Source organism: Sycon ciliatum, chromosome 6 (genome assembly GCF_964019385.1).
Source record: "Sycon ciliatum chromosome 6, ocSycCili1.1, whole genome shotgun sequence".
In the NCBI taxonomy this organism is placed as follows: Eukaryota; Metazoa; Porifera; class Calcarea; order Leucosolenida; family Sycettidae; genus Sycon; species Sycon ciliatum.
In genome coordinates, this window is record NC_088648.1 from 1,654,764 (window position 1) to 1,682,194 (window position 27,431).

Here is a 27,431-nt window from a genome sequence, read left to right on the forward strand (position 1 = left end):
GTGTAGTACCCTCTTGCGAAGTCAACTCACCACCGCCCGCCACAAACAGCCGCGCTGACTGACGTATGAATTACGCATAATAATCGCTAAGGGGCCGTCCGTAAATATCGATGTTTTTTTAGAGACGATATTGGTGCGTCTGGGGGGGGAGGGGGTTTGAGCCATGTGCGTCTTTTCGAGCATCAGAAAAATATCGATGTAAATATCTGAAGTTTCGCCGATCCCTGCACGCGGACGTCTAAATGGCTATACAAGAAATGTGAAACCAGTTTCCGTTCGCGGAGCTAAAACTCGCGACACAAGAACAAAATCAAAAATTGGAAGCTGTACGCCCATGGCGAATTTCAAGAGCAAAAGAATGAGCTATTGATTGTGGAAATCGGCCGAACGATGCCTGCAGGAGACCTTTTTCAAGACGTAGAGACAGTGCGAACAAACACGGACGAACTCCACAAGAGTTTCCAGTCTTCACTGTCTGAACAAGCTGGCACAGACGCTGAGAATGGTACAACGGAGCGATGCGAGCACTGCAAGTATGTCTTCTTGTCAGCGGCTGATAAGCTTCGCCACAACCGCCTGAGTCATAGCAGTGAAGGCACTACATCCAGGCAGCAGAAGGAGCATAGCATGTGTGCTCTATTTGGATGGTGCTTCTACTTGTGGCTTAGCCTTCACCACCTACTATGGGCTAATGCAGCACAAGAAGGCTGCTGGCCACAAGTGTTCTCGAGGGCGACCAAAAAAGTCATAATGCTTTCCTTCTCAATTAGACCATATAAATACTGCAAACTTGCCATCTTGGGTTCATATTATTGACAAAAAAGGAAAAAAATGAGCATCCAAAAAATATTGATTCCATGATCTAGATGTACATATGCGTCTTCTGGGGGGAGGTCAAGGGAGAGAAGCACCAATATCGTCTCTAAAAAAACATCGATATTTACGGACGGCCCCTAACGACGGACATAACAATAGTCGATCATTATGAAGCACAGCAGCTAAAATGCATTACGCACGCCCACTAGCAGAATGCCTTCTGTTTTCTTTTTTAGGAATGAACTCCTTGAGCCTCTTGTACGGGCAAAATAACACATTTGTGAAACATCAACACAATTACTTCAAGTACACAAAACGAATAATCGGATACAGGAATGATTATACAGACTCAGTAGGATCACTGCAGTGCAGGTTCACTGGATGCGTGCCTCGGCCACCACTAGCACTGCAGGGAACTCACGCACGGCAGGAGCAAACATGCTCCTTGAGCCACGCAGGCACATGGCACCACAACGAACCAGGGAAAACCAAAGGCGGCCTCTCAGCAAGGAGATCATCTGCGCGTATGGCTCCTTGCTCTTCTCAGCCAGGGCTGGCAGGAGAGAGGCGATCCGCGAGAAAAACGCATCTGCATGCTTGCCATAGCCACCGGAGGCAGAAAGCACAACGGCCACGAAGGAGGCGTGCTCGACTTCGCGTACTCGCTCTTCGTACTTTCGGCGCTTTTCCTGTTCATGGCGTCTGTAGCTAGCAGCGAGGGAGGTGGCACGATTCGAATACGCAAACGGGTTGAACACCCGTACATCAATAAAGATGCGCTCGAATCGGCCATCCCACACACCACTAGTCGCAACGTCCAGCCGAGCCTGCTCCTCCGTGACAGCTGTGCGATGGCTAACGTAAACGCAAACCTTTCCGTACTTCGGATCGTTCAAGCTGACTTTTCCCTTTGCACAATGTAGGTTATAGTTGAGACGAAGTAGTCGTGACAACCATGACGTTATGAATTTTCGTGGAAACAGGTGCGGGAAATTCAAACTTTTGAAACAGGGATTAGTTTGCTGTCGTTCCGAAAGAATACCTTGGCGAGGTCTTTCACTCTGGAATACTAGCAAAAGCACGGCGAATATGAGTTTTCGCTGTTCCCAGGTCATTGGAAAACCTTTCCTAAACGCAGCAACGAAGACTGTAAGGGTTCTCCAGCTCAAGCACGTTTGGGAGAGGCCGATGAATTTCTTCCTCAGGAGTGCCGTGGAACTGGTCCTTTGTTTCCCAGATGGGACAGAGGGTGAAAGGCACGAAGCAGAGGACGCAGACATTATCAACTGAAAGGCAAAACTCGCCAAAAAGCTAAATGTCACAAGAGGAAGCAATCTCGACTCTCATCTTGATCTGCACGTGCTTTTTTATCTCCCGCCAGTTACAAAACAATGCGAGTTTTTTTGCAATTTTGCAGAACTACTGTAACGAATCCCACCGCTGCCACCATTTCTGTAGCGTATCCCACCGCTGGCACCAATTCTGTAACGGGCCGCAGTCTCTCTCGGAGGCAAATGCAGACGGGTCTCAGTGAACACACTGTTAATAATTATTAAACATTAACTCTGACTCTAACTCTAAACTGACATTACTGAAGGTTCTAACTGGCCCTTCTAACCGGCCTTTCTAACTGTAGTTTCTAACTGAACTTCTAACTGGCGTCTAGAGAATTGTGAACAGCAGCTTTTATAGGCAGACAGCATACGTGCTGCAACAGCAATGGTCACGGCAAAGCTCAGCAGAGAGAAGAAGAAAGGTCAAAGTAGATGTGTGGGCTACAGTCATTGCACAAGGAATGCCATTTGATTCTATGCAGAAGAAGGAGCTGAATGCGATGTGGGCAATGGGCGTAAAAGAGGTGGTTGAAAGTGCAGCAGTATTTCTAAGGTCAATATGAAACATTGAACGCCGTGAGACTACCGGTAGTTACTATCCATGTCATGGATCTGCAAGCACAGTACAGAGTTGCAAGTGCGGGGTACGGGTGCGGTGTAACACGCGTGACCAATACATTGAAAGTGATTCACGCTGCAGCTGTGTGAGTTACTAGCGTGCCAACGCTACACCTTCCTTCTTTAAACAGAATCACGTCCTCGTGATTAGAGTAGGAGTAGCAGAACAAAAAGTGACGAACACTGATAGAAGATCATGGAGATGCGCAGACTAGACTGGGCGAGTGACATAAGTTGATATAGCCGGACTCTGACAATCGACTGAGATTAGAAGGCACTGGTGGCATGCATGGTCGCGTCGGAATAACCTCGACGGAAGAAGATAGGCAGAATGGATGACTTGCATATACAGGTATGTATTCATGAACAGCCTCGGTTGATATCCGGACGCAATGAGGACAACTGACATTGAAGTACTGGCTGGAGCGCAGCAGCAGATCACAGGACTGAGAGGTGGTGCGAACATAATCATTGAACATTATAGGAGATAGCGCATCATACGGGTACAGCGTCAACCGGAATATGGCAAAATAATATCGGAAATGATAACCTTTGAGAGTAGACAGAAGAAATGAACTGATAAAATCATAAAGTAGCAGCACACCAGGTTCACACGATCTCACGGGGTAAAAAAGGGGAAAGAACCGTCCTCCAAATGGGACTTGAAAACCACAGCACTCTTGCTGTACCACCATGGCGTTTGAGCCATAAAAATAGTTCACAGTTCCAAACTGAACTGGACAAAGGGCACTCTAACACACATTATCCCAGGTTAGTTAGATAGACCGTGGCTCACCATGATCGGACGCCTACCTAACTAAACTGGATTCACACACTCGCATAAAGGAAGACTGAAGAGAACAGGAAGACTGAAGGAAGACAGGAAAGAAAATGCCATATCGGGAATTAGCTTACATTGGACACGGAGCTTGATCGGTAGAGACGCTGTCCGTCATCATTTCGGGCTTGGGGGAGACGTGGCGGGCGAAGGAGTAGCGGCGACTGGCGCATCAGGTTGGGCCATGTTGGTACCGGTTACACCAATAAAACAATTTACCGCTGCCATCAATTCTGTAGCGCCGCTGCCATCAATGCAATACAGATACTAGGTGGGTTCGAATCTAGCAATTATAAAATTGTACCACCGCTGCCACCATTTCTGTAACGAATCCCACCGCTGCCACCATTTCTGTAGCGTATCCCACCGCTGGCACCAATTCTGTAACGGGCCGCAGTCTCTCTCGGAGGCAAATGCAGACGGGTCTCAGTGAACACACTGTTAATAATTATTAAACATTAACTCTGACTCTAACTCTAAACTGACATTACTGAAGGTTCTAACTGGCCCTTCTAACCGGCCTTTCTAACTGTAGTTTCTAACTGAACTTCTAACTGGCGTCTAGAGAATTGTGAACAGCAGCTTTTATAGGCAGACAGCATACGTGCTGCAACAGCAATGGTCACGGCAAAGCTCAGCAGAGAGAAGAAGAAAGGTCAAAGTAGATGTGTGGGCTACAGTCATTGCACAAGGAATGCCATTTGATTCTATGCAGAAGAAGGAGCTGAATGCGATGTGGGCAATGGGCGTAAAAGAGGTGGTTGAAAGTGCAGCAGTATTTCTAAGGTCAATATGAAACATTGAACGCCGTGAGACTACCGGTAGTTACTATCCATGTCATGGATCTGCAAGCACAGTACAGAGTTGCAAGTGCGGGGTACGGGTGCGGTGTAACACGCGTGACCAATACATTGAAAGTGATTCACGCTGCAGCTGTGTGAGTTACTAGCGTGCCAACGCTACACTACCATAACGAACGTCGGCCCGTTATTTTGAGCTCTGTAACGTTTTTCCGTTATCCGATAACGTCTTTTGTCACGGCCGGGAGTGAGTACCGTAAAAGTTAACGTTATCGTACTTTTGCTAAGGATGTCTATTGTCATAAAGCATCGGTCACGCAATACGGTTAATTCCCATCGTGGATACGATAATTATTCAATTGACATCCATCCCTGCGCAAGAAGTAGGTCGTTATAAATATATTAGATATTGAGCACTCTTGCGTGGGGTAGTGCCTTTGCTGTTTGCGTTATGCAGAGCTCACTGACTTGTCAGTTTGAGCACTCTGGCAAGGTACGTTCGGGCCTGATTGGAAATTTTTATTTCCATTGCTATCAGGTTCGGCCTCATTTCCTCTGTGCTGCGCTGACGAGTCCACAAAGGACGAAACAGTTCTGTCCGCAGATTGAGTATATTAGACAATAATATTTTTTTACATGTACAGGTACAGGTACATGACTTATTCACTGCATGCGGTTTTCACTGTGTTCATTACATTTTGAGTACTGAAGAAACCACTTTTACGGGCAGAAAACAATTTCGATATGGGCACAGAAGTAACTGAGCTGAGCGGAAAGCAATCCGAGAACAGTACTACTATGAAACCTCAAGGAAGCGACTAGATTAAAAAAAAAAGGTCTTTGAGCCATTGTTAGATATTGCAGATTGACGCAGGGACGCTTTTACTGGATCTCAGTCGGCAGCCTGTCGACACTGCACAAACAACGAGGAGCGGAGGCGATGTTGTTATGAGGACCGGAAGCCGCGAAAGCAGGCTATTGCCCAACGTACATGGCAGAACGCCAGCCGAACACGCAGGGCACTGATGTCGATGAATATCGGACGTCGTTATTGCGCTCCACGAGCCGACCGCCAAGGGTCGCCAGGACCCGTGAGCACTCCGGCCCCGCCATCCCATTCGTGGCGAGCACAAGACGGGTGAAAGAGCCTCTCTCGACTTCAGTGACCCTGGCACCGTACTGCTTATTCTTTTGCCGTTCATGGGCCCGGCCTGAGTTGGTTTTGAACCAAGGACTTCTGGACCAGACAGCACAGACGCCTTAGGGTGGGTTGCCCTGACATCAAAATAGGCGTCCTACTGCCTTGTCCAGAAGCCCGGGCACGAATGTCCAGCCGAGCTCTATCAGTCTGGTTAGCTGTGGCATAGGGCAGTTGGCCGCCAGTTGCTCGCCAGACAACGGTTGGAGACGTGGCTCAGTTCCGACATCGCGAAAGGCTTGGAAGAGCGTCTCAGCCAGGATGTCACGCATATTATCATGTCGGGCGGATGGATACCCGCCGGCGGGGCAGGTTAACATAATGAGGCGTAACCACAGACAAAAGTGGACGGTATACCAGGGAGCTGCAGGCCATACACTATAGCAAGTGCATCACGGAAGTCACTCGCACAGTGCCGTGTGCCAGACGAGGCGCGACGAGGCTCCGGCCACGAAGACACACCGGCAGAGCCGGCAACGTCGGTCAAGAGCTGCTGTGTCGTGTATAATAGCTGATCATGCAGACGGGCCAAACATGCTTTGTCAGCCCGATGCCTTGTCAGCCCGATGCCTTGACTGTGCAGCAGCTCGGCATGCGCTAGTACACGTAGCTACGTAGGTCTACTACTGTCTACTACTGACATACATGTACATGTACGTGTACGTATGTAGTACTGCACAAGGACCAGTGCAATACCGGCCGATATCTGCACGAACGGCGAAGCCGTAACTTGGCGTAAGGCCACCCTTTGTTAATTCATTGTTTAACGTCCTTTTTTTCGCGAAAAGGTACGCGGGAGGGCGGAAAAAAAACAAAAGCCCATTCCAAAAACTGGAAACCCCAATCAAACATTTTGACCAGTAAAGCATGTGATATATACATGTACAATATTTCTGGGTCTAACGGCACTTGCAGGCATAGAACAACACTCTTTGATGGTACATTGGAGCACATGCCTGATGAATCCAACAAAACAGGTACATGTACATAGCATGGAGTTAGCATGTCATGAATTCATTACATCTGGATTTTTACTAGGACACACAACGTACGATATTTAAAAGCCAACAAAAAAAGAAAAAGCACACAAGACAAAGGCATGCCCGGGAGGCAAGATTATAAGTTTAAGGTCATGATCGGCACACTGTGAAACTACACAATCATGTATTTACAACTTCGCATATTATTGGTACTACTACTTTCTTGTTTTTTTTTCCGGTCGGAGGCAAAAAGGTACGCGGGCGCGGACGTTAACCCTTTGTGGGTCTTACTCAATGTATGTGAGGGGTGGTCACGCAAACACGCGTACAAACAACGAGCCATAACTCAAGTTCCGTGAGTTGTAGGTATGGGTAAACTATATATTTTCAAAATCTGTATGCCTGGACGCGTCCAGAAAACACAAATATGACTATGTCCAGGCAAGGATATGACCCGTGGTGGACCTTCAAGTTGAGAGAAAATACAATTGCGAACAAAAAAGCACAAAAATCACAGCACGAAGTGCATACCAAGTTCGTGATGGAGCTGAAGTCCTATGATAAACAATCAGGTAAGCGCTACGTCTTGGTGAAGAATATATGCTCCTAATTCCGTCCTTGAACTCCAATACCACGCCATCGGCGATGCACCAGCAGCAACAGTTCCACAATATCACAATTTTGGTTCGTTCACCTCAGCGCCGCTCGCGTCAGATTCACTCTCGCTCAGATGAGTACTCAGGCGCGATGTCACGCGTGCCGTGATTCTCACGGCCAGGTGAATCAGCTGATCGCACCTGACAAGTCCTTGTAAGAGTTGCTGTTGCTGTGCTTCCTCGCTGTTTGGTAAATTTGATTTCTTCATTCGGGGACGATTTATTTGAGCTAGGAGGACTCAACGGAGCTCTCTTTCTCACGACATCGCACTGGAAATCCTCCAGGGACATCCAGCCTAGACTGGTGCCGTCAGTGTCCTCAGAAAGCTTTTCTGACACGGCTTCAAAAGATGCACTCCCATTCTCGAAATGCGCGCATGGCGGATGGTCGTCTTTTCCAATTTCACCAGACTTCAGTCGATCGATACTGCAAAAATGTGTATGGTAAGTATGGTTGTTTTTTACACCGTTGGAAAGCCTGGGACCTCAGCTAGACGTGGAGCACCATTTTAGTTGTCTCCTAGCAACAAAACTCACAGAAAATGCGATTTTACTGTAAGGGTCACATACGACCCTTACGCTTATGTGAGACCCATAAAGGGTTAAACAACGAAAAAAGAAAGGGTGGCCTAAGTGCAGATATCGACGCACGCGTCCGTGTGCAGTAATACATTTATCGCACCCCTGCCACCACACAGTCTGTCACCACACACTTGTGTGTGTGACTTGACACGGTCTGGTGCAACCCTAGCATGCTGCATGCAACCCTGCTATCATTTCACAGTCATACAACACAGCACAACCAGTCGCGTTCATTTTTAGAGGAACACTTCTTTCGAGCAGCTGCTGTATATACACTCCCGGGAGATCATGGAAGTAGCGGGACAGCTTGCTCATGTCGTCGTCGTTGATGGGGTGTTTGTGCTCCACCGCTTTGACTTCTCCCCGCTTTCTTTGACTTCAGGAGGAAAGCCTTCAATGCAATGTTTGCGTCCTTGAACGCTGGGTCACTGTGGACGTTCATGAGCCGCTTCAACTCGACTAGCTTGCGATGTATTCCGGAACGGAAACCGAGCAAGCTTGATGCAGAGTAGAACTTCACTCCAGCTTTCTTCGGACGGAATTCGACGTATGCATGTCGCAGAATGTAAGCTAGGTCGCTTGTTGTAACCGTACTCAGGTCACAGCGACGTCCTGTGTCTTTACAGTACTCGTCGAATAAGCGGAGCCATTTGTCAGTTGCCTGCTCTGTGTTTTTGTTTTTCTGCTCAGAAACGAGGCTGTCGATGGCGGCGTCGGACAGTTTCTCAAATCGGCTGTCGACAGTCTTCTCCAATACTTGGGCGTCTGCTGTCTCGACTCTCACGGAGCTTGTGAAGTTGACTTCAGCAGCCGCACCGCAACACCGCATGCCTACTCGAGCGACAACCAGATCTGCAACACATCATCCATCGCAACTCACCAGTATCCTTCCCCCTCAGGCAAGAAACAACACGCTCCGCTCATTTCCCCACTCCCTCATCGAAACGTGGAATCAGCTCCCACCTACCCTTCTGCAGTCTCCCCCTTCTCGCAGAGGCATGCACACGTTCAAGAAAAACGTCAACGACCACTTGCGGCGCAGCAAGTGGGAGTGGGCCACAGACAGGCTATGATCTCTGCCAACACACCAGCCTAATTATACTGACCGCACTCCAGCTCCCTTCTACCCCTCTTTGATCCCCTTCGCTCAGCCTTAAAACCCGATTATCAGTTCACTCCATCTTCCTACGGTGCACTGCTTTTACTATTGTTTTGTCCTATCCCAATCTCAAATTCTCCCCATTATCGTTTGCAAAGCCAGTGCTCCCCTCTTGGATGCACATCGCCACATGTTTCTTTTCTCCTATGTATCGGCGCACAGGAGTAACAACGATCCCGAGACCTTTGGTCGGAGGAGTTACTTTTGCCCCGCCCCCACTTCCATCCAATATGCCACCGCCCCCGCTGTGCAGCATCTGATGGTACTGTGGTATTCAGTAAAAAAAAAAACTTGGCGGACGCAAGCCGGGTCCACATTCGCTTCCGCGACAGCGTCCTCGACCAATTATTATTTGGTGTGCTGCAGCAAGTCAGCAGCGACTGCTTGGCGGAGCGACTCGCAATATTCCCCAGTACACCGCCAGCCAATGACCAGAGGCAGAGGACAATGTGGATGCACTGCAGTGCGATATTGCACCCCGGCGAGTGAGCGTGCAAATAACCTATATCTTCACGCTCACTTCGAAGCGAGCGTGCAAATAACCTATATTTGCACGCTCGCTTCGAAGTGAGCGTGCAAATAACCTATATTTGCACGCTCACTTCGAAGTGAGCGTGCAAATATAGGTTATTTGCACGCTCACTCGCCGGGGTGCAATATCGCACTGCAGTGCATCCACATTGGCTGGCGGTGTACTGGGGAATATTGCACGCTCAGTAAGGCCGCTGATTGGCTCAAACCATGGAGACACTCACGTGGGGTGCGATAAATGATTGTACAACCCTCACTAGTACAGTTACTACAATGTAAAGTACTATACTAGTTATTATTATTTTGCTTGTTCGCGTTGGCATAAACCTGCATAAAGCAGGTATCTAGCCTTCGCTTAAGCTGCCATAAAAAAGAAAGCTCATCCTAAGCGAGAGGGCTAGAGGAAAAGATAACGATAACGAGATACAGAATACAAAGAAATACAATGAGTTAAACATACATGTACGTATACAGTTCAAAACAAAACAGAGCAGAGCCGAAGTTACTAATCGGAGTGACGAATGCGTTGGTTCCGATTAAACTAAACTAAAGAAAGTACTCTAATTTCAGAAATTTTCGGTGCTCAATATTTTCGGTATTTGGGCAAAAGGCCTGGTTAGGTGAACAGAACTTTTCGGTACAGAGAAGCAGTTCCCTATTGGATTATGTGTGTTAGTGTTTGTTCGGTGTATTGAAAATTTAGGTATGAAACAGATGCACCGAAAGTACCGAAAATAAAAGTACACCGAAAATTTGTGAAATTACAGTACCCAGGTAGCATCGACTCATGTACTCAGCGGGTGGTGCGCATGAGGTGACCACTATCTACACAGTCATTGTATGACTTGCACTGGCATGAGTGTCATTGAGTGACCACCCAGAAGTGCCAGTGGGTCAAAAGTATCAAAACTCTATTCCTGTCACATCCTCATTTTCTGATGTCAGTGATATGATGATGGTTTGTAGTACTGGACTCGGAACTCTACTTCTGTATTGTATGCTGAGCTGAGAAGTGAGCTGACGTTTGACGTAATCGTTCCTTGGAAACCTTGTACCGGTTGACAGGTAGTAGTATAAGGTGACACACTGCCAGTCAGTACTCAGTACTCAGTAGCGACACCACTTTGATGACAAGTAGGTATTGTTGATAACATAATGGTGGTAAAGACACACCTGGCAATATGGCGGTAAACACACGCCTGCCCACACACGCTCTCTAGGCTGCAAAGTTCTGGCACAGAGCTCTCCTTCTCACCACCACCACCATCAGTTCGCGCCTGGCGCCTGGTCGATGCATGGCTGGCGGTATCCGGCATAGCAGGCTGGTACATCAAGTAGCGCATGGCACATAGATGATGACACAGCAACGACATAGCTCGATTGCGACGTACGTTTCGTCCCCGCTTGACTCATCAGGCAATCTTCTTCTTGGATGTCTTCATACGGAGCTTGACTCGGGAGAATGAAGTTGAAGACACCACTGCAGCTGTACTTATGGCATGCGCTACTTGATGTACCAGCCTGCTATGCCGGATACCGCCAGCCATGCATCGACCAGGCGCCAGGCGAACTGATGGTGGTGGTGGTGAGAAGGAGCGCTCTGTGCCAGAACTTTGCAGCCTGGAGAGCGTGTGTGGGCAGGCGTGTGTTTACCGCCATATTGCCAGGTGTGTCTTTACCACCATATTTATCAACCATAAGTACAGCTGCAGTGATGTCTTCAACTTCATTCTCACAAGTAGGTATTGTAAGTAAAATGTAGTAGTTTAAGTAAGTTAACCCTTTCAGTCCTAAGGACAAGATATTAAACTCGTCCTGAAACATAGCACCCCGCTGGTGCACGCTATGATGAACTCATTTCAGGGTGATGTAATACGAATAGGGAATAGCGCAAGCTCCCACGTAGGGAGCAACATACTCAATTATCGCCGAAGTCGCGCCAACATCTTCTTCACATTGTCCCCGGCGCGGGCTTGACTATGTACGTGACTGTAATGTAGGTGTGTGTGTGGGGGGGGGGGGGGTCTGACACCTCCCCTGGTCCAGATCCTGGACAGTGCCTTTCACTTTGCATGTCTGTTTGCATGAAGCAGGTGAAGGTGGAGTAAAGGCAGCGCATAGCACCTCCTGCCTCTATCACCAGCCACGTGTCCTTCAAAGTGCATGTAGATCTACTGAGTACTAGTACATGATTGTACACACAGTCATTGCACAATCATGTACATGCATTCACTATCCATCACAAGTTACAACCGTGTCAAGGGTACCTACAATGCTACATGTAGCTCCCCCTAGGCTTTATGCCTCGAATCATTCATAGGATCTAGGACGTGGTTTTCAGAGCAGACCCGGTCTGTCCCATTCACTCTGCAACATCATATCGAACCGAATACTTGGTTGACAGACCAACAACAATACATACATGTACATGTACTTGTTTTGATCAAAACAAGGTTGATCTATGCAGGGGCGCCCGGGCATAGGCAGGGGGGGGGGGCTTTGGGTGCCAAAGCACCCCCCCCCCCCTCAAAAATTTCGATCTTGGTTAACAGCTGGTTCGAGAGAGAGACCATTGTTCAGACCGCTGATCACATGTGCAACTCTGCACATCGCACACTGAGGCCATCCCTGTTCAGACCAGGGAGTAGTAGGTACTACTCCCTGGTTCAGACCTGCAAGTACCATGTACATGTACATGTATCTGAAACCAATCCACCTGCAGTTGACTATTAATATTATTTTAATTTTTATCTCATGATCGGCCATTTTGCAATGAAATTTCTAGTCAAGGGAACTCCGCTTCGTACCTGCCGTTGTGCAGTGTCACATCAGGCCTCAGCAGGCTCAGTACATGATTTGCATCGCACTCCACATGTTTCATTAGAAGCAAAGAATCATACAAGCACGCCAATTGTAGAAGCAAGGAAGTAGCAACGCGGTCTATGGCCGGAAAGCATACGTCAGACATACATGTAGCAGTGTGTTCTCGCTATGTTTTGTATAATGTAGTTCTGTCTATTTGTTGGAGGTTGCGGAAAGGGCAATGAAGTTTCTTTCATGCATTGCAAGTGTGGATACAGCAGTAGAAGAGTGAAAGTAACATTGAAGTGCATTTTGAGTTTTTGTGGGGAACAGTGTAAGTTTGATTAAGGATGCCTTACTGCACAATCAAACATGACGAAGGGGAAAAATGGCTCGAGAAATCCCACTTTAAAAGTTCGATGGAGAGTGTGATAATTCTGTAGAAAGCAGCATCCAGGACTTAGTCCATCATTAGTTGGAAGCAGGCCAGGGTGTAGTAAAATACAATAATTATTATTACTCCCTGGTTGGAGATTTGCCATTCACTGATTGATCTTCCGCGTCAAATTAGGGGCGAATCCCCCCCCCCCCTTTTCACGGATCGAATAAAGTGCATGAAAGGACCAACATACTTGAAGTAAGTTCATGTACTTTTGTGTGGGGAAAGTCGTGGCAACACCCCCCCCCCCCCCCCCTTGATCACTATCCTGCCTACGCCCCTGCTATTTTACCATCATACCGTATTTCCCCATTAGTTCTCCCCAATGACTTTGTACCCCCTATAAAAAATACACTTTCCACTGCGGAGGTTATCACCCCGAAAGACAGTTCCCCCCAAAAGATAGTAAGTTCGTACCCGCCCTACATGTACAGACACCGTACATACATCATTATGCACGGACACTAGAGTTGCGCAGGCTTCCCACTGCGTGTCATTTACCCCCGATAAAAAAGTACTCCCCGAAAGTTAGTACTCATGTGGCTGCTAAGTTCGTTAGTTATAATACATGTACGTACTAACTTACGGGGAAATACGGTATTATCGAAATTGTAAGTAAAAGTGGGGAAGCTTCCTGCAGTTTCATAAACAGTTTTAAAAGAGTAGAGCCCACACGCTCCCTGCAATAGTTCAACTCGTGTCACATGTACAATGTACAGTCAGTGCTGGTAACTGAAGTCCTACCCCGGCCTGAGCGGTGCGCTCACATCGCAAAGACCCAACACGAGAACTACGAAATAGCTAGAGACCGGTAGAATGTGAGACCGCTAGCCGCTAGGGCCCAGGAGGGGTCGGATTTCAGTTGCCAACACAGTATGTGCCGATAGTCGGTGCTAGCGAGTACGATAGCAGTACAAGTGGGGTTTTGGAGACTAGCCAGCAAACCACGTGACTCCTGGCAGCAGTACATGTATTTCACATTATTGTAGTTCAAGTAGCTATTACTTTACTTTAATAGTTGCAAATGATGGAGCAAAGGGAGAAGCTCAGTTGAAGCAGAAAGAGCAGTTTGGCATAGTGATGATAGTGAATATCTCTCTAATTAGTAGTCACGAGGAGAAAACTCAGCGGTTTACGCAATGTACAAACAGCCATAAACATCAGCTTCAAAGTTCCATGGTTGTGCCACGTTTGCAATTTGGATAAAACAAACCCAGTAAGACATTTCTCGCAAAACGAACAGCATGAAGTGACCAGATTGCTATCATTAAAGTTCAATGCCTCTGAGACAGCCGATAGAGTAGGGTCTCTAGTACTCTCTACAACCTCATCATCAATAGTGCATAGTATTAGTTATCAAGCCACTCACGCACTTGCATAAGTACATCAAGACAGTCTTTGCTCACAAAGAAACACATTGGATGAGCACTGATGGTTCGAGGTGAAGTGTTTATGCCATGACCAGATTCACATGGTAGATCTATGCCTGTGCACGCTCGCACGCGCACACACACACACACACACACACACACACACACACACACACACACACACACACACACACACACACACACACACTCACAAACACACACACACACACACACACACACACACTCACAAATACACACACGCACACACACTCAGACACACACACACACACACACACACACACACACAGAAGCTTGCACACGCAGTCAGTGGTGGAGCCTTCCAGCACCTGACTCTACTCTAGAGAGTCAAACACAGCCATGTACCTATTGGTAGACTGTTGAGTGTTGATGCTCGCTGCACTCTGAAAAGATAGTACAAGCAGCAGCACTGGGCTATATACAGTGGGACAAAACGGCAGCTCTCTTGCCCAGGGTACACTTGCATGGCTTTGATCACAAGCACCAGAATATAGTCATTGTTACTACAAATACCACCACCACCGGGATCAACTGTTATACCACCACCGGGATCAACTGGTATTTGCACATACACTCACTAGACATACATGTGCCTGAAGCAAGCCCAAGGCATTATCATTGTTCTCTGAACATAGGTTGGGTTGAAGAGCCATGAAGCTCTGGGGAACAACAATATCTTATAGCCTCATTCCATTGGAAACTTTTGCACGTACATGAAAATTAATAATAATGCATACATACATACACATACTCATTATCTCTGTACAGGCGCGTGCGCCGGTGCCCTTCAAGGGTGGTTCCGGGGGGGACCTCCCCGGGAAATTTAAAAAAAAAAGAAGCAAAATCCTGCATTTTGAACGAAAAAAGGGGGGGTTCCGGGCACCCAGGAACACATACAGGGCACGCGTCTGTCTCTGTACACATACACATGTATACTTGTTTTCTTCGAACAAGCTCCATAGATCATGAAATCAAGCCAAACACATCCACACACAGTGGTTGGTCCCGCAATTTGGAGAGTTTCAAGCACAAACACAGAGCTCCACTTTGACTGCCATTGGGAGAGAGAGAGAGAGAGAGAGTGGACCTAAGGGAAGTCAAGCATGACCGAGCGACTCCTGCACATTCAGCTACTCTCCACAAGATCGGTTTGGAACCACTCATGACCGACCGCATGATTGCTGCGCGAGGAGACGGAGGAGAGGACGGAGGACTTTGAGTCCTGGCGCAGGAACTGCCCAAAGCCAGCACCCTGCTTGTCCAGGCTGGTCAGGACATCGCTAAAGAAGTCATCACCTCCCCCGCCGCTGCTGTTGCTGGTTTGTCTACCAAGGAACACTGATGATGGCGAGACAGTCTAAGAGAGATTGGAGAAAACAAGCGAGAGAGTTAAGTTGCAGCTTGACTTCTAAATTGTCTCAGCATCACTGCACAGCCCCCCCCCCCCCCCCACATACACAACCCCCCTAATGTACTTACTCCTTAATCACAAACAGGCATGCGCTCACACATCACAGAGAGTCCACGGCCTGGCAAATCACAGTAGAACTAACCTGAGACGACCCGGTTAGCTGCACAGCATCAGTATCGGATATAGCTAGTATGCGTGGTGAGCTGAGGGACCGTTTGACTGGGCTGGGCAGTGCGGTTGCTGTGTTCAGTTTTCTGCACAGATGCATAAATAATCATATTCCCATACACGAGGTGGAAGGGAATAATTTTTCTACAACAAGGCTATAATGAGAGAGAGAGAGAGCGAGAGAGCGAGAGAGAGAGAGAGAGAGAGAGAGAGAGAGAGCGAGAGAGCGAGAGAGCGAGAGAGAGCGAGAGAGCGAGAGAGAGCGAGAGAGAGCGAGAGAGAGCGAGAGAGCGAGAGAGCGAGAGAGAGAGAGAGAGAGAGAGAGAGAGAGAGAGAGAGAGAGAGAGAGAGAGAGAGGGAGAGAGAGAGGGAGAGAGAGAGGGAGAGAGAGAGAGAGGGAGAGAGAGAGGGAGTGAGAGAGAGAGAGAGAGAGAGAGAGAGAGAGAGAGAGAGAGAGGGAGAGAGAGAGAGAGGGAGAGAGAGCGCGCGCGCGCGCGAGAGAGAGAGAGAGAGAGAGAGAGAGAGAGAGAGAGAGAGAGAGAGAGAGAGAGAGAGAGAGAGAAGAGAGAGAGAGAGAAGAGACACACACACACACACACACACAGAGACACAGACAGAGAGACAGAGAGAGACAGTAAGAGACAGAGGCAGAGAGAGACAAAGAGGTGAAAGAGAGAGAAAGATAGACAGACAGATGCAGAGAGAAAGAGAGTCAGACTGGCACTGATTGTGTGATGTCCTACCTAAGTCTAAGAAGATGCATACAACACACTGGGTCACTCATCATAGTTTACACACATACCTTTTGTGTATACTGGAAGATCTGGGTGGCGCTACTGGTGTCACGGCATGGGAGGATGTCACTGATGTATGATCTCTGGTAGCAACAGGTGCAGCAGCTGTGGCAGTGGTCGTTGTGTGAAGGGCATTGCCAATGGACGCACTCCGAGCGGAGTTGGTGAGACGCTGCGAAGTCGTACCACCGTCGTGGACAGTCAAAGACTGCTTGCTTCTGCTGCTGGTGCTGCTACTGCCAACACTGCTGATGCTGCCCTGCGTAGCGTGTGCGTGTATGTTGGATACAGAGCTGCTACGACGCGACGGCGCCAGTGATGAACTGCGGGGACTGATCACAGGTGGCTGTGTCTCACTGACGACCTGTCTCTCTGATACAACAATAGTGGCGGTGGGAGCAGCAGTGGCACTGGCGGAGGTCTCAGTTGACGCTACCACTGGTCGGTCATTGCTTGTTTCCGGGTTGCACGCTGCTCTCGCCATTGCTCGTTTGCGTGCCTCCGGACGCTGTTCATTTTCCACTGTGAGCGGTCTGCTATTTTTGGAGGTTGTCCTGGGAGGGTAGCTGGGAGCATTGCTGCTTTTCGCTGCTGCCGCTTGGTCGTCATTGCGTGTGGCCAGAGTGGAGTTGGGGATCTGACGATGGCGGCTTATAGGGGTATTGCTGGCATGGCTTTGGGGCAGTGACTTTGTGGCTCTTGGAACGGCTCCGTTTCCGATTTGGGTCTCGGTTTGTTTTCTTGGTCTGCTTGGCACAGGTCTGCTGGTGCTCTCATCTTTGTCTGTCGCCATTGCCGCAGGGCTGTGAGGTATGGGCAGTTTTTCTGGAGGTTCATTTGCTGTGCTTGGCGAGGCATTCGCGGCCCCATACCCATTGATGTTAGAGTAATCAGCGTGTTGTTTCTGTTTCTGCTGCTTCCCGTTGCCCTGCTCTGCCGTGCTTGATTTTGTTTGCGACAGCTCGGCGTTGATGTGTCGTGGATCTTCAACAAGCCGTGCCGTTGCATGCGGGTCGCGTAGAGCTCTAGTGTCATGCCCGGTACGTGAAGCATTGTGCGAAATCTGATGAGCGGAATCGGACGTGAGGGCAGCCTTCTCATGAACTGCGTTGTGCTCCTTTGTGGATGTCAAGTGGCTGGAAACTCTGGTTTGATCCGGTGGAAGATCAGCAGTGGAGTTTGCCGTCACGGCAGTTGTTGCCCCTGTGCTTGTCGATTGCGGTGGTACACTGCCAGCGGATAGAGTGCTACCTTGGCTGTTGAGCGGAGTGATCTGGGGCGACACTGGACTGGACGGATGGCCGCTGTCCACCGATTGGTTAGAGCTGCTCGTAACCATGGGCAGGCCGACACAGACCGTGGTGCGGCGATTCCTCAGACTGTAGACACACAATAGAACGGGGGAAAGCGGACATGAAGAACCAACGCGCCCCTAGGACAACATGTGTTTTGTGAGTGAGTTTGCTTGTGGAAATTGTTTTGAACAGCCAGGTATCTTGCACTGATAAAATTAAATTGTATCAGTGCAAGACAATTTGCATCCGAATGGAATGTGCTTCTTGCAATCTGAAAATAGCCTGGATAGAAATTATAATGGGATAGAAAGTACATTTAAGGACCCTGGATTATGCTATAGAGGTAAGGCTATCTCTAGTCATCAGTTAAGATGCTTTGTATGCAGTAGCAAAGCCGAGGTGTAGTGATGCGTTAGCTCAAGCAAGACTGCCGCCTTATGCTGCTGATACTTAGCTCGCACAACCGAATCTGCCGACTGAGGCTGTATACTTAGCGGCCACTTGTGAATCTGCTAGCTCAGCACCATGACATCATTTTCATAACTTCTACACAAGGCATACATACGGATGCGGCTGATGAGGCCTTTGGCACTTGTGCTAGTGGTTGTGAGACTTGTCCCCTTACAACCACCGTTAGCTTTCATGTGAGCCCTCGGAAGTGGAGACAAAAGGTAATTTTTCTTTGAATTTATCAAGGTGCGCAAGTTCAGCCGCACCCAATTCATAACATCCATAAATCCCACACCATGTTCTCTTCCCTTCAAACTCTCCCAATTTCAATCAACTTTTCGGCCAGGAACCACAATTATCAGGATCGAGGGGAAGAACTGGTGATGTTTAGAACTGTTTCAGTCATTTGTTTTTGTGAACACAGGACATTCATTACAAATGTTATGAAGTACAAAAATGCATGGCCAGCACTGATTGTGTCTTATACTGAACTGTAAAAGAACTACTCTAAGTTTCGGAAAGTTTCGCCCCATTCAAATTTCGACCTCCTAGGGCTAAAACTAGGGGTGAAACGGTTCCATGTTTTTCATGTTCGGGTACCCTAACGCCAGCATAGTTCTTCACGGTTCGGGTACCCTAACGCCAGCATAGTTCTTCACGGTTCGGGTACCCTAACGCCAGCATAGTTCTTCACGGTTCCGGTATCGGTTCCATGTACTCTTTTCTCCAGACCGACAAAATGCGTTCGTGACAATAATGTTTTTGGAAACATGTTTACGAACAAGAACGAGACATCGGAGAGTCCATGTGCGAAGAAGATAATGACCAGGGGAACCCTTTGGTCCTTGGAAGAGCGGTGATCGTAAGGTAAAATATTGAGTAGACTTGACGTATACATGCATTTGTAAGAGAACGAGGTTTTTCGAGTTTCGGTTCGCAATTTGACGGAACGGGTACCCGATTCTTTTCAGCTGGCGGTTCCAAAACCGGTTCCTTCCCCGAACCGTTTCACCCCTAGCTAAAACACATTTCGGCCGCATTACATTTTCGGCCTGTACTGCAGCTGCCTGTATAGACCGTCACACTGAACCTTGCAAAACTAAATTTCGGCTGCAACAAATATTCGGCCAAATACGACCTGTGCGAAAAAAAGTCGAAAATAAATACCAGTGTGTGCCGAATATTTGTTGACTGACAGTAGTCCAGTAGTACCTGCCTACTTCGTCAAAAATCTGCAGTAACTGGAAGACCATGAGTTTCATATCTGGCACAGGAAGATACTCTTTGCCTACGTACCTCTGTGGAGTGTTGGTCATGTTGGGGTTAGTCGAGCGTCTTTGACTACAGCATACATGAATGTTAGGAAAAATACGCACACAATTAGACAATAATTATAAAATGTGGACATACACATACCCAGAAGACTCCATGCATCACATACGCATACACTGTATATGCATTAGTGGGTGTCCATTGTTATTAGGCATATGCCTGTTTTGATTTCCACTATACATAAAGTATACAACAATAACAACAATAACAACAGATGCACAAACACACACCTACACTAAGTCTTACACTTCTACTTACACCCCCCCCCCACACATACACCCCCCCCCACACATACACCCCCCCCCCCCCACACACACACACGCACATACCCCCCCCCCCCACACACACACACGCACATACCCCCCCCCCCCCACACACACACGCACATACCCCCCCCCCCCCACACACGCACATACCCCCCCCCCACACACACACACGCACATACCCCCCCCCCCCCACACACGCGCACATACCCCACACACACACACACACGCACATACCCCCCCCCCACACACACACATACACCCCCCCCCCACACACACACACACGCACATACCCCCCCCCCCCCCACACACATACACCCCCCCCCACAGGCCACACACACACACGCACATACCCCCCACACACACACACACATACACCCCCCCCCCCCCCACACACACACACATACACCCCCCCCCCACACACACACATACACACACACACACACACACACACACACACACACACGCACGCACGCACACGCATACACACACACACACACACACACACACACACACGCGCGCGTGCACACAGCCACAAGTGGCCAACTAAAATGAAACAGAGGAGGAAACAGTAGAGGCAAAGTATAAATGATTGCATAGTTTCAGCTCCAAGCAGTGTACCTAAACAAAGGACTTGGATGAGGACTGATTTGTCCAGGCATTTGTGTGGGTATATCAATGTCCAGATCTGAAACAAGGAAATTGTGTTTGGAGACACACACACACACACACACACACACACACACAGACGCATGCATGAATGCGCACACCCACCCACCCACACAGACAAAGACACAGACATACACAGACACACTCAGACATATACACAGACACAGACACACAGACATATAGGCATGCAAAGATCCACACATATGCACATAATTATGTACCTTATTGGAAGCGGGATAATTTCTACAACCATGATTCAACCAATAGTGAAAGGAAACTAGTGACCTGGCAAAAAAAGACACATCTGGTGAGGGAGAGCTGGTCATGCACTTAGGCCATGGCAAGTCTCACGTATGCCATGGCAAGTCTCACGTATGCCATGGCAAGTCTCACGTATGCCATGGCAAGTCTCACGTATGCCATGGCAAGTCTCACGGATGCCATGGCAAGTCTCACGGATGCCATGGCAAGTCTCACAGCTAAGGTGTACATGTATGTTGTTGCTGCTGCTGCTGCAAGATATGCAAGAGGTAAATTAAGTGATCCAGGACCTCTTCCGCATACACACACATACACAAGTGCACACGTGCACACACACACACACACACTTACACCCCCCCCCCCACACACACACACCCCGTACCCAACCCACGCGTCTTCAACCTAACCTTGAGTGTTTAGTGTTTTCTCTGGCAACATGTCCCTGTGTCGATCACCGCTTTCTCCCAGTCCAACGCCCGTCTGTGTCATTTCCAGGAACATGCTGTGAACACCGTATCGACGAGCACTCTCCAGTTGACTGCCCGTAGGACGCAACATCAAGTCCATCGGCACCTCACCTCCGACCTGCTCCAGGTCATGCCACATCTCCGTCATGCGTCGTGCATGCTGCTCATCCGTATCAGCAGGCGGGCTGGCGGAGAAGTTAGCATGTGTGAAGGGACTGGCAGAGGCGGAGCTAGGTTTGTAGGTTGTGGTGGATGACTCGGCCAGAGCCAGAGCCTCACCGTGGATGCCCGACGTGAACCATGGCCATTTCGGACATCCAGGCGAGGTGCTGAGAGAGAGATCGGACTGTGGTGTGGCTGGCACTGCAGGGTTTATGGCTCCAACACGGCTCTGGCGCCGCATCAGACGATAGAACGACGACGCACTGTCCTGGCGGGAGTGAAGTGAAGTGCCGCTGGGTCGCTTACCCGCACCACTCTGCGTGCCAGCCGTCATTGGCGTCGGTGTACCGGAGCTTGCGCCAGCCGGAGAGAAGCGCTCGTTGTGTCGCACATCCATGGCCGACGAGTGACCGGAGATACCGATCGGCGTCGGGACCTCTTCTTCGGAGCTCCAGGCCGAGCGGCGTATCGGGGTGCGTGCTGTTTGCCGCAGTTGCTCCATCTCCTGTCGCTTTGCCAGCTCATTCTCGCTGGAATCATCCTGCTTCTTGTCAGCCCTGAACACGGAAAGTAGAGAAAATAAACAAAAATATTCGAGGACATTCCTGGCCTAATAGCAGACAAGTACAACACGGATGGTGAGGCAATTAAATTATGGTGAAAAAGGAGACGGACAAAATGTTACGAGTTAAGACTAACTGTCCACCAACGTAACCAGATCTTATACAGTAAGCGAGTGCGACAAAAAGGTTGTTGGTTTGCGCCTTGGAGAAGTGTTGGAGCTAGGTGTCAGGTCGCCGAATGTCTCAGTACTCCTTCTCAGTTTTATGCCATTTCGTCGCACTCGCTGACTGTATAAGATCTGGTTACGTTGATGGACAGTTAGTCATAACTCGTAACATTTTGTCCTTCTCCTTTTTCACCACAAGTAGAACAATTCGTAAAATAGCTGTAAATAAGGCCAATTGTCTGATCATAACAATAACCAATTATTTCGCTCATCTTTCCGGCCAGTAACATTCAATATCATCACTATAATATTATCACGCTATCTGAGGAGATGCAACAACTATCGCACACACCCTCACCAGTGGTCAGGACTGAGCGGCATGGAGCGAGCTCGAGACACTGGTTTACTGTCGAATGAGTCAGAACTGGGCGACTTGCTCTTGCCTCCGTGAACACTCTTTCGAAACGCCCTGCAAACAGTACAACAGATAGTCCCATGGTAGCATTTTATCGAATGATCTAAAAAGTACGAATTAGGCCATGGTAAAAAATATCTTTGATTCTCAAGTACCCGCGCACCGATTTTTGGCGGCGCACCGACGATTTTTTTATTTCTATGCATGCATATTCGCGCATGAAAACGATCAATGCGAAAGGCGTGAATCAGGGAGTAGTAAAATAACTAGGGGTCAAACGGGTGTACCTTTAGCTAACGAACGGGTAATTTTCTTAACGGGCGGGTGAACGGGTACCCTTTAGCAGCCATATTATTTTTTTGCGCATTTCTCACATAAATAATGATTCTAATTTGTATATTCTCAGGTTGTATTTTGATACTACATTATGATTCGCAATTGATTCGTGTATCATAATATTATTATGGCAATGAAGGTTCCAAATGAATGTCATCCGTGCATTTGCCCATGTACATAACTTCACAGGCAGTAACTTACAATCGTACATGTATTTTGATACACTACGCAAATCAACTGCAGATCGATGTGATTCAAGCCATGCAAGGACAGAGTGGTTTAGCAAAACTTCCGTGATCTCGCGCAATCCTATTTGCTATGTTCGCAGAGAACTGGTACTCGTTGCATTCAGAAGATGTTCGCGCCCATAGCTAGCTGGGGTGCCTGACACAGCTGATGTGCTGCTGGCCAGCTAGCTGCTAGTGCTAGCTTGTTGAACTCGTGAAATGAATCTTCACAAATCCGTAATCTTGTATGCAATATTTCGAACTACTTTTCAGCTCGTCGATTAAAGGAACAAACTACAACCATGAGTATCATACATGTAGCTACCACCTACGGACATCACCGTTTGTGACACTCCGACTGGTCACTCAGCCTGGTGACACTAGTTCATCAAGTACTGTGGCGGGTTCGATGTCGGAGAACCATCATAACTTTCTAGTTACTCAGCTGCCACCTCGAACGAGTTTCAAGTCTTTCATTTTCTCACATCACAATCAAAAACCTCCAGTACGAGGATTTTTACTTTCACTAGAGTGGAGAGAACAACTGTCAAGTCTGTCTTTCAGCCTGCTCCTGCCTGATAAAGTCGAAAGCGGGAATGCACAGGAAAAAGGAAAAGAGTATCCGCACTCCTATTTTGAGTCTTGGAATACGATAGGATCACCTTTTTTTTTTTTTTTTTTTTTTTTTTTTTTACAAACGGGGGGGGTACCCTTTTACTAACGGTACCTGAGATTAACGGGCGAGTACCCGGGTACCCGGTACACCCGTTTGACCCCTAAAAATAACGGTATTTTTCTACTCCCTGGCCTGAATATATGAACATGTGACCATGTACCTATGTGTGACCCTATCTTTGGAGCAAAAATTGGGGGAAATAAAATAAAAAATTGCTCGCTTGCACCGATTTTCACAGGCTCATGACATGAGAATCAACTTTATTTTTTTTACCATGGCCTTATTGGTAGAGAATATTCACTGGTTTGGTTATTGGTAAAAACTTTGGCTACATTAGTCACAAAGTTGTTTGGTCATAGCCTTTGACCTAGCGTTTTCCAAACAGGCTAGTTCCCTGGCGATAATGCATCTCGGTGTGGCTCGAGGGACACAACATTCCCGTCACAATAGTACTGACGTCATCTTCCAGGGCACAATTGGTGCTAACTTTGCTGGTAAAAGAGGGTACACTTTGCACCAAGGAGTAATTGATATTTTGTACAGTACTTCAAACTGCATCTCTTGGCAAGTGGAGATATACAGTGGAGATATACAGTGGAGATATACAGTGGAGATATACAGTGGAGATATACAGTGGAGATATACAGTGGAGATATACAGTGGAGATAGGATACAACCACCTTGCATATAACGACAGAGTGAGTTTAGCAAAACAATTCTGTTGCCCAAGTCGTTTAGTAAGTCCTTTGCGAACATCTGATTGAATATAGTGACATTTTGTTCTCTCCCGAAGGAGTGTCGTTATATCCAATCTCCACTGCACCCCTATTGCCCAACGAAATAAAAAAGCAACAAAATAACAAAAACAAAAAAAGGGGTAGCAAGCTCGTTTTCAACTATGCGGAGGGTCAAGTCCTCCTTACGCAGTACAACCAGCCAGGAAAGGCTCAATCACCTGATGTTTCTGAATGTCCACAAGAAACTGCTGGACGGCTAGTGCCTGAAGAGTACCGCACGGGAATTTATACCTGCACTTAGGAGTATACTAGTATAACGTCAAGTCTTTCATGATACCACAGTACTGCAGGTTGCCAAATATTACTGACTACAGCTAATGACCAAAACTTTAGAAGTCTAACATATACTGTATATAGCCTGCACACGTATAAGAAACGATTGACCTACGCATGTAGTTCTGAAGTAGGGGCAGCCAACACAATCAGAACACTTCAACTACCTACGTGAAATTCGTCCATTTGTTGCTGCCACGGCGGATGGGCCTGAGAGCAGATTCGCGCGGCGAAAGAGGCGCGTCTGCCCCTCCGTTCTCGTCACTCTTGCCTCTCGGCCACCGATGTGATGAGCGTGGAAACTCAAGTTCTGTGCAACGCAGAGCAGCAGAGTGCAATCCAGCAACAGATAAATCCCCTCGCAGCATTTCGGCACCCCATCCCTATATCCCCCATTTGTCTTGTTTCATGTTGGTCTCCACGTGCTTCCCAGCAGGGCTGTACTTATTTTTTTAACAGATTTCGAGTAACCACCTGGCAGCGGTATATTTAATGTCTGGTCCACCTGTCAGGGAAGCATGATCAGCTTGCAGCAGATATTTTGTAAATGCAGGTTTTCAAAACGGACTTGCATTCTCTTGCTAAGGCCGAGTCCCAGAAGCCAGTAGGCATTCCTATTGAAGTTAGTGTGCATTGTAGTTCATTCTCCATAGGGTCAGTCTGATGCGCCTCCTTTGCACGCCTGACCCAAGCAGCCTCCTCTGCACGCCTGACCCAAGCAGCCTCCTTTGCACGCCTGACCCAAGCAGCCTCCTCTACATGCCTGTCATATAGAAGAATTATTATGGGGCCACCATCGATTTTCTGGAATCACCTGGTGCGTTCAGCTGACAGATGGGCAACATGCCTTGCTCTATACACCGTGCTGGTTTTGGAAAGACACACAGCCTCATTCTCTAGGGGATATCTACATCTGTTTTGTCTCAACGTCCAGCAAAAGAGAACGTGTGGACAGAAGCATAACTGCTTGGTTGACGTTGCCGCAGGAATGCATATAACAATACACGAGATATCCTCAGAAATATGCTTAGCAAACAGCCGATAACACCACAGCAAAGTGAACCTGTTACACACTGCCAATATGACACCACACCACTTCGCTCACCTGGTGGAAGACTACAATGGGAACGCCTGGACGGTGCCCTGGGCAGTATCACGCACACAGATACACACGACGTGTCGAATCAATGAAGGGCACCGGTGAAACAAATCTCCGATGCAGAACTATATAAAACATACCTTCCATGAGTACGTACACAAAAGACAAAAAAACGTTCTCTCCGCAGATTGAGCATAACATACCTTCTTATCAGTATGATAAAATACAGCAATAATTTGGAGTAGCTCGGATATGGGTTCAATGAACTAGAATGCAAAAAGGGGCACAAACACAGGAAACTAGATGCTGTTTCCGCGGCTCAGCTCGTGCTGTCTGATGGTAGCTCAGCGTGCGAAAGTGAACGTCACAGTAATACCACCCTCATTTCTTCAAGCACTATTACATGCTTTTCCAGGCTTCTGCTTCAGTTCTCAATTCTATCTGATATGTCGGGATTTTTTAGGCACAGAGCACCAAATTCTTGTCTTACCGTTCAAACGTGGGCTCTGCTCTCTTGTGAGCCATGTTTTGTTGTTTTACTTGATGGTTGGTACGCGGTACGTGAATCATACTGCTCGTGTTCTTGTTACGAAGTAGACCACCGGACGTTGTAACCACGCTCTTCTCTGGTGCAATGGCGTATCGACTGGGTACAAAGATGCAAAAAGCAACACAAACACAAACACATAAATTAAATTAAATTTCACGGTTCGCGTGAGACTCGGCTGGAAGCCGAGTTTTCCGCATCCGCCGTGGGAATGCCACCACCCTCTAGGATCAAGGCGCAGATGCAGCGCCTAAACGGTGGGAGGTTAGTAGATCAGACCCACCACCAAGTGGTGAAAGACCGAAATCCCATTAGCTGCATCCATGTTACCCTCGTGCCAGGCCACGAGTTCCCAATTAACTGTGGGTCGCAACACATACACATACATAATTAGGAATTCAAGGTACATAGATACACATGCACACACACATACTACATGTATGCCTGGGAACACAGATAATTGCAGGTATAGAGGGTCAAGCATGACAATCATATTGAAAAGAATATACAAGTAGTTCAATTGCAGAGGGAATGAATACCATGCAAAACACAATGAACTCTAGCCACTCTAACCCAGAGTGTCCACGGGCTTTCAACCATACACATAAGCCAGTCAGTGGGAATTTGGGATTGAAATCTTACCGGAAGAAGCAGTGCTGTTCCACGCAGCATTTCCACAGCTCCTTGCATGCCGCATCGGACGGAGCCAGGAACTTGTATCGCAGCACGTCCATGCTGTCAAACTGCAGCGATAACACCAACAAAAACAACATGTGGTACGAGGCGAATACTTAAACGGTCCAGGTATTCTAAATTTCTCAATCTTCAACTTCTCATGCAACGACGCAAGTCCATGCAATCAAGAAGACGCCTCCTTTCATCTATCCAGGTGTTCTT

General features: G+C 47.9%; 1 protein-coding gene and 1 long non-coding RNA gene across 2 annotated transcripts in view; both read right to left on the reverse strand.

The window, feature by feature from the left end:
* Positions 1 to 2,343: 2,343 nt before the first annotated feature.
* On the reverse strand, positions 2,344 to 4,565 carry LOC135819132 (uncharacterized). The gene is made up of 2 exons (XR_010553870.1): positions 3,684 to 4,565; positions 2,344 to 3,214 (listed from the first exon to the last, which is right to left on the reverse strand). It is a non-coding gene; the product is annotated as an uncharacterized LOC135819132 (long non-coding RNA).
* Positions 4,566 to 13,718: 9,153 nt separating this feature from the next.
* LOC135819133 (uncharacterized) overlaps positions 13,719 to 27,431 on the reverse strand; it is a 30,746-nt gene continuing 17,033 nt past the window's right edge. Inside the window, exons 12-22 of the mRNA XM_065332287.1 lie at positions 27,177 to 27,277; positions 26,478 to 26,633; positions 25,994 to 26,031; positions 25,060 to 25,198; positions 22,523 to 22,633; positions 21,213 to 21,991; positions 20,497 to 20,563; positions 19,577 to 19,621; positions 16,544 to 17,914; positions 15,716 to 15,827; positions 13,719 to 15,519 (exon numbers count right to left, since the gene is read on the reverse strand). Of these exons, the coding sequence (XP_065188359.1) occupies positions 15,289 to 15,519; positions 15,716 to 15,827; positions 16,544 to 17,914; positions 19,577 to 19,621; positions 20,497 to 20,563; positions 21,213 to 21,991; positions 22,523 to 22,633; positions 25,060 to 25,198; positions 25,994 to 26,031; positions 26,478 to 26,633; positions 27,177 to 27,277 (3,150 nt within the window). The 3' untranslated portion in view covers positions 13,719 to 15,288. The remainder of the gene's footprint in view (positions 15,520 to 15,715; positions 15,828 to 16,543; positions 17,915 to 19,576; positions 19,622 to 20,496; positions 20,564 to 21,212; positions 21,992 to 22,522; positions 22,634 to 25,059; positions 25,199 to 25,993; positions 26,032 to 26,477; positions 26,634 to 27,176; positions 27,278 to 27,431) is intronic.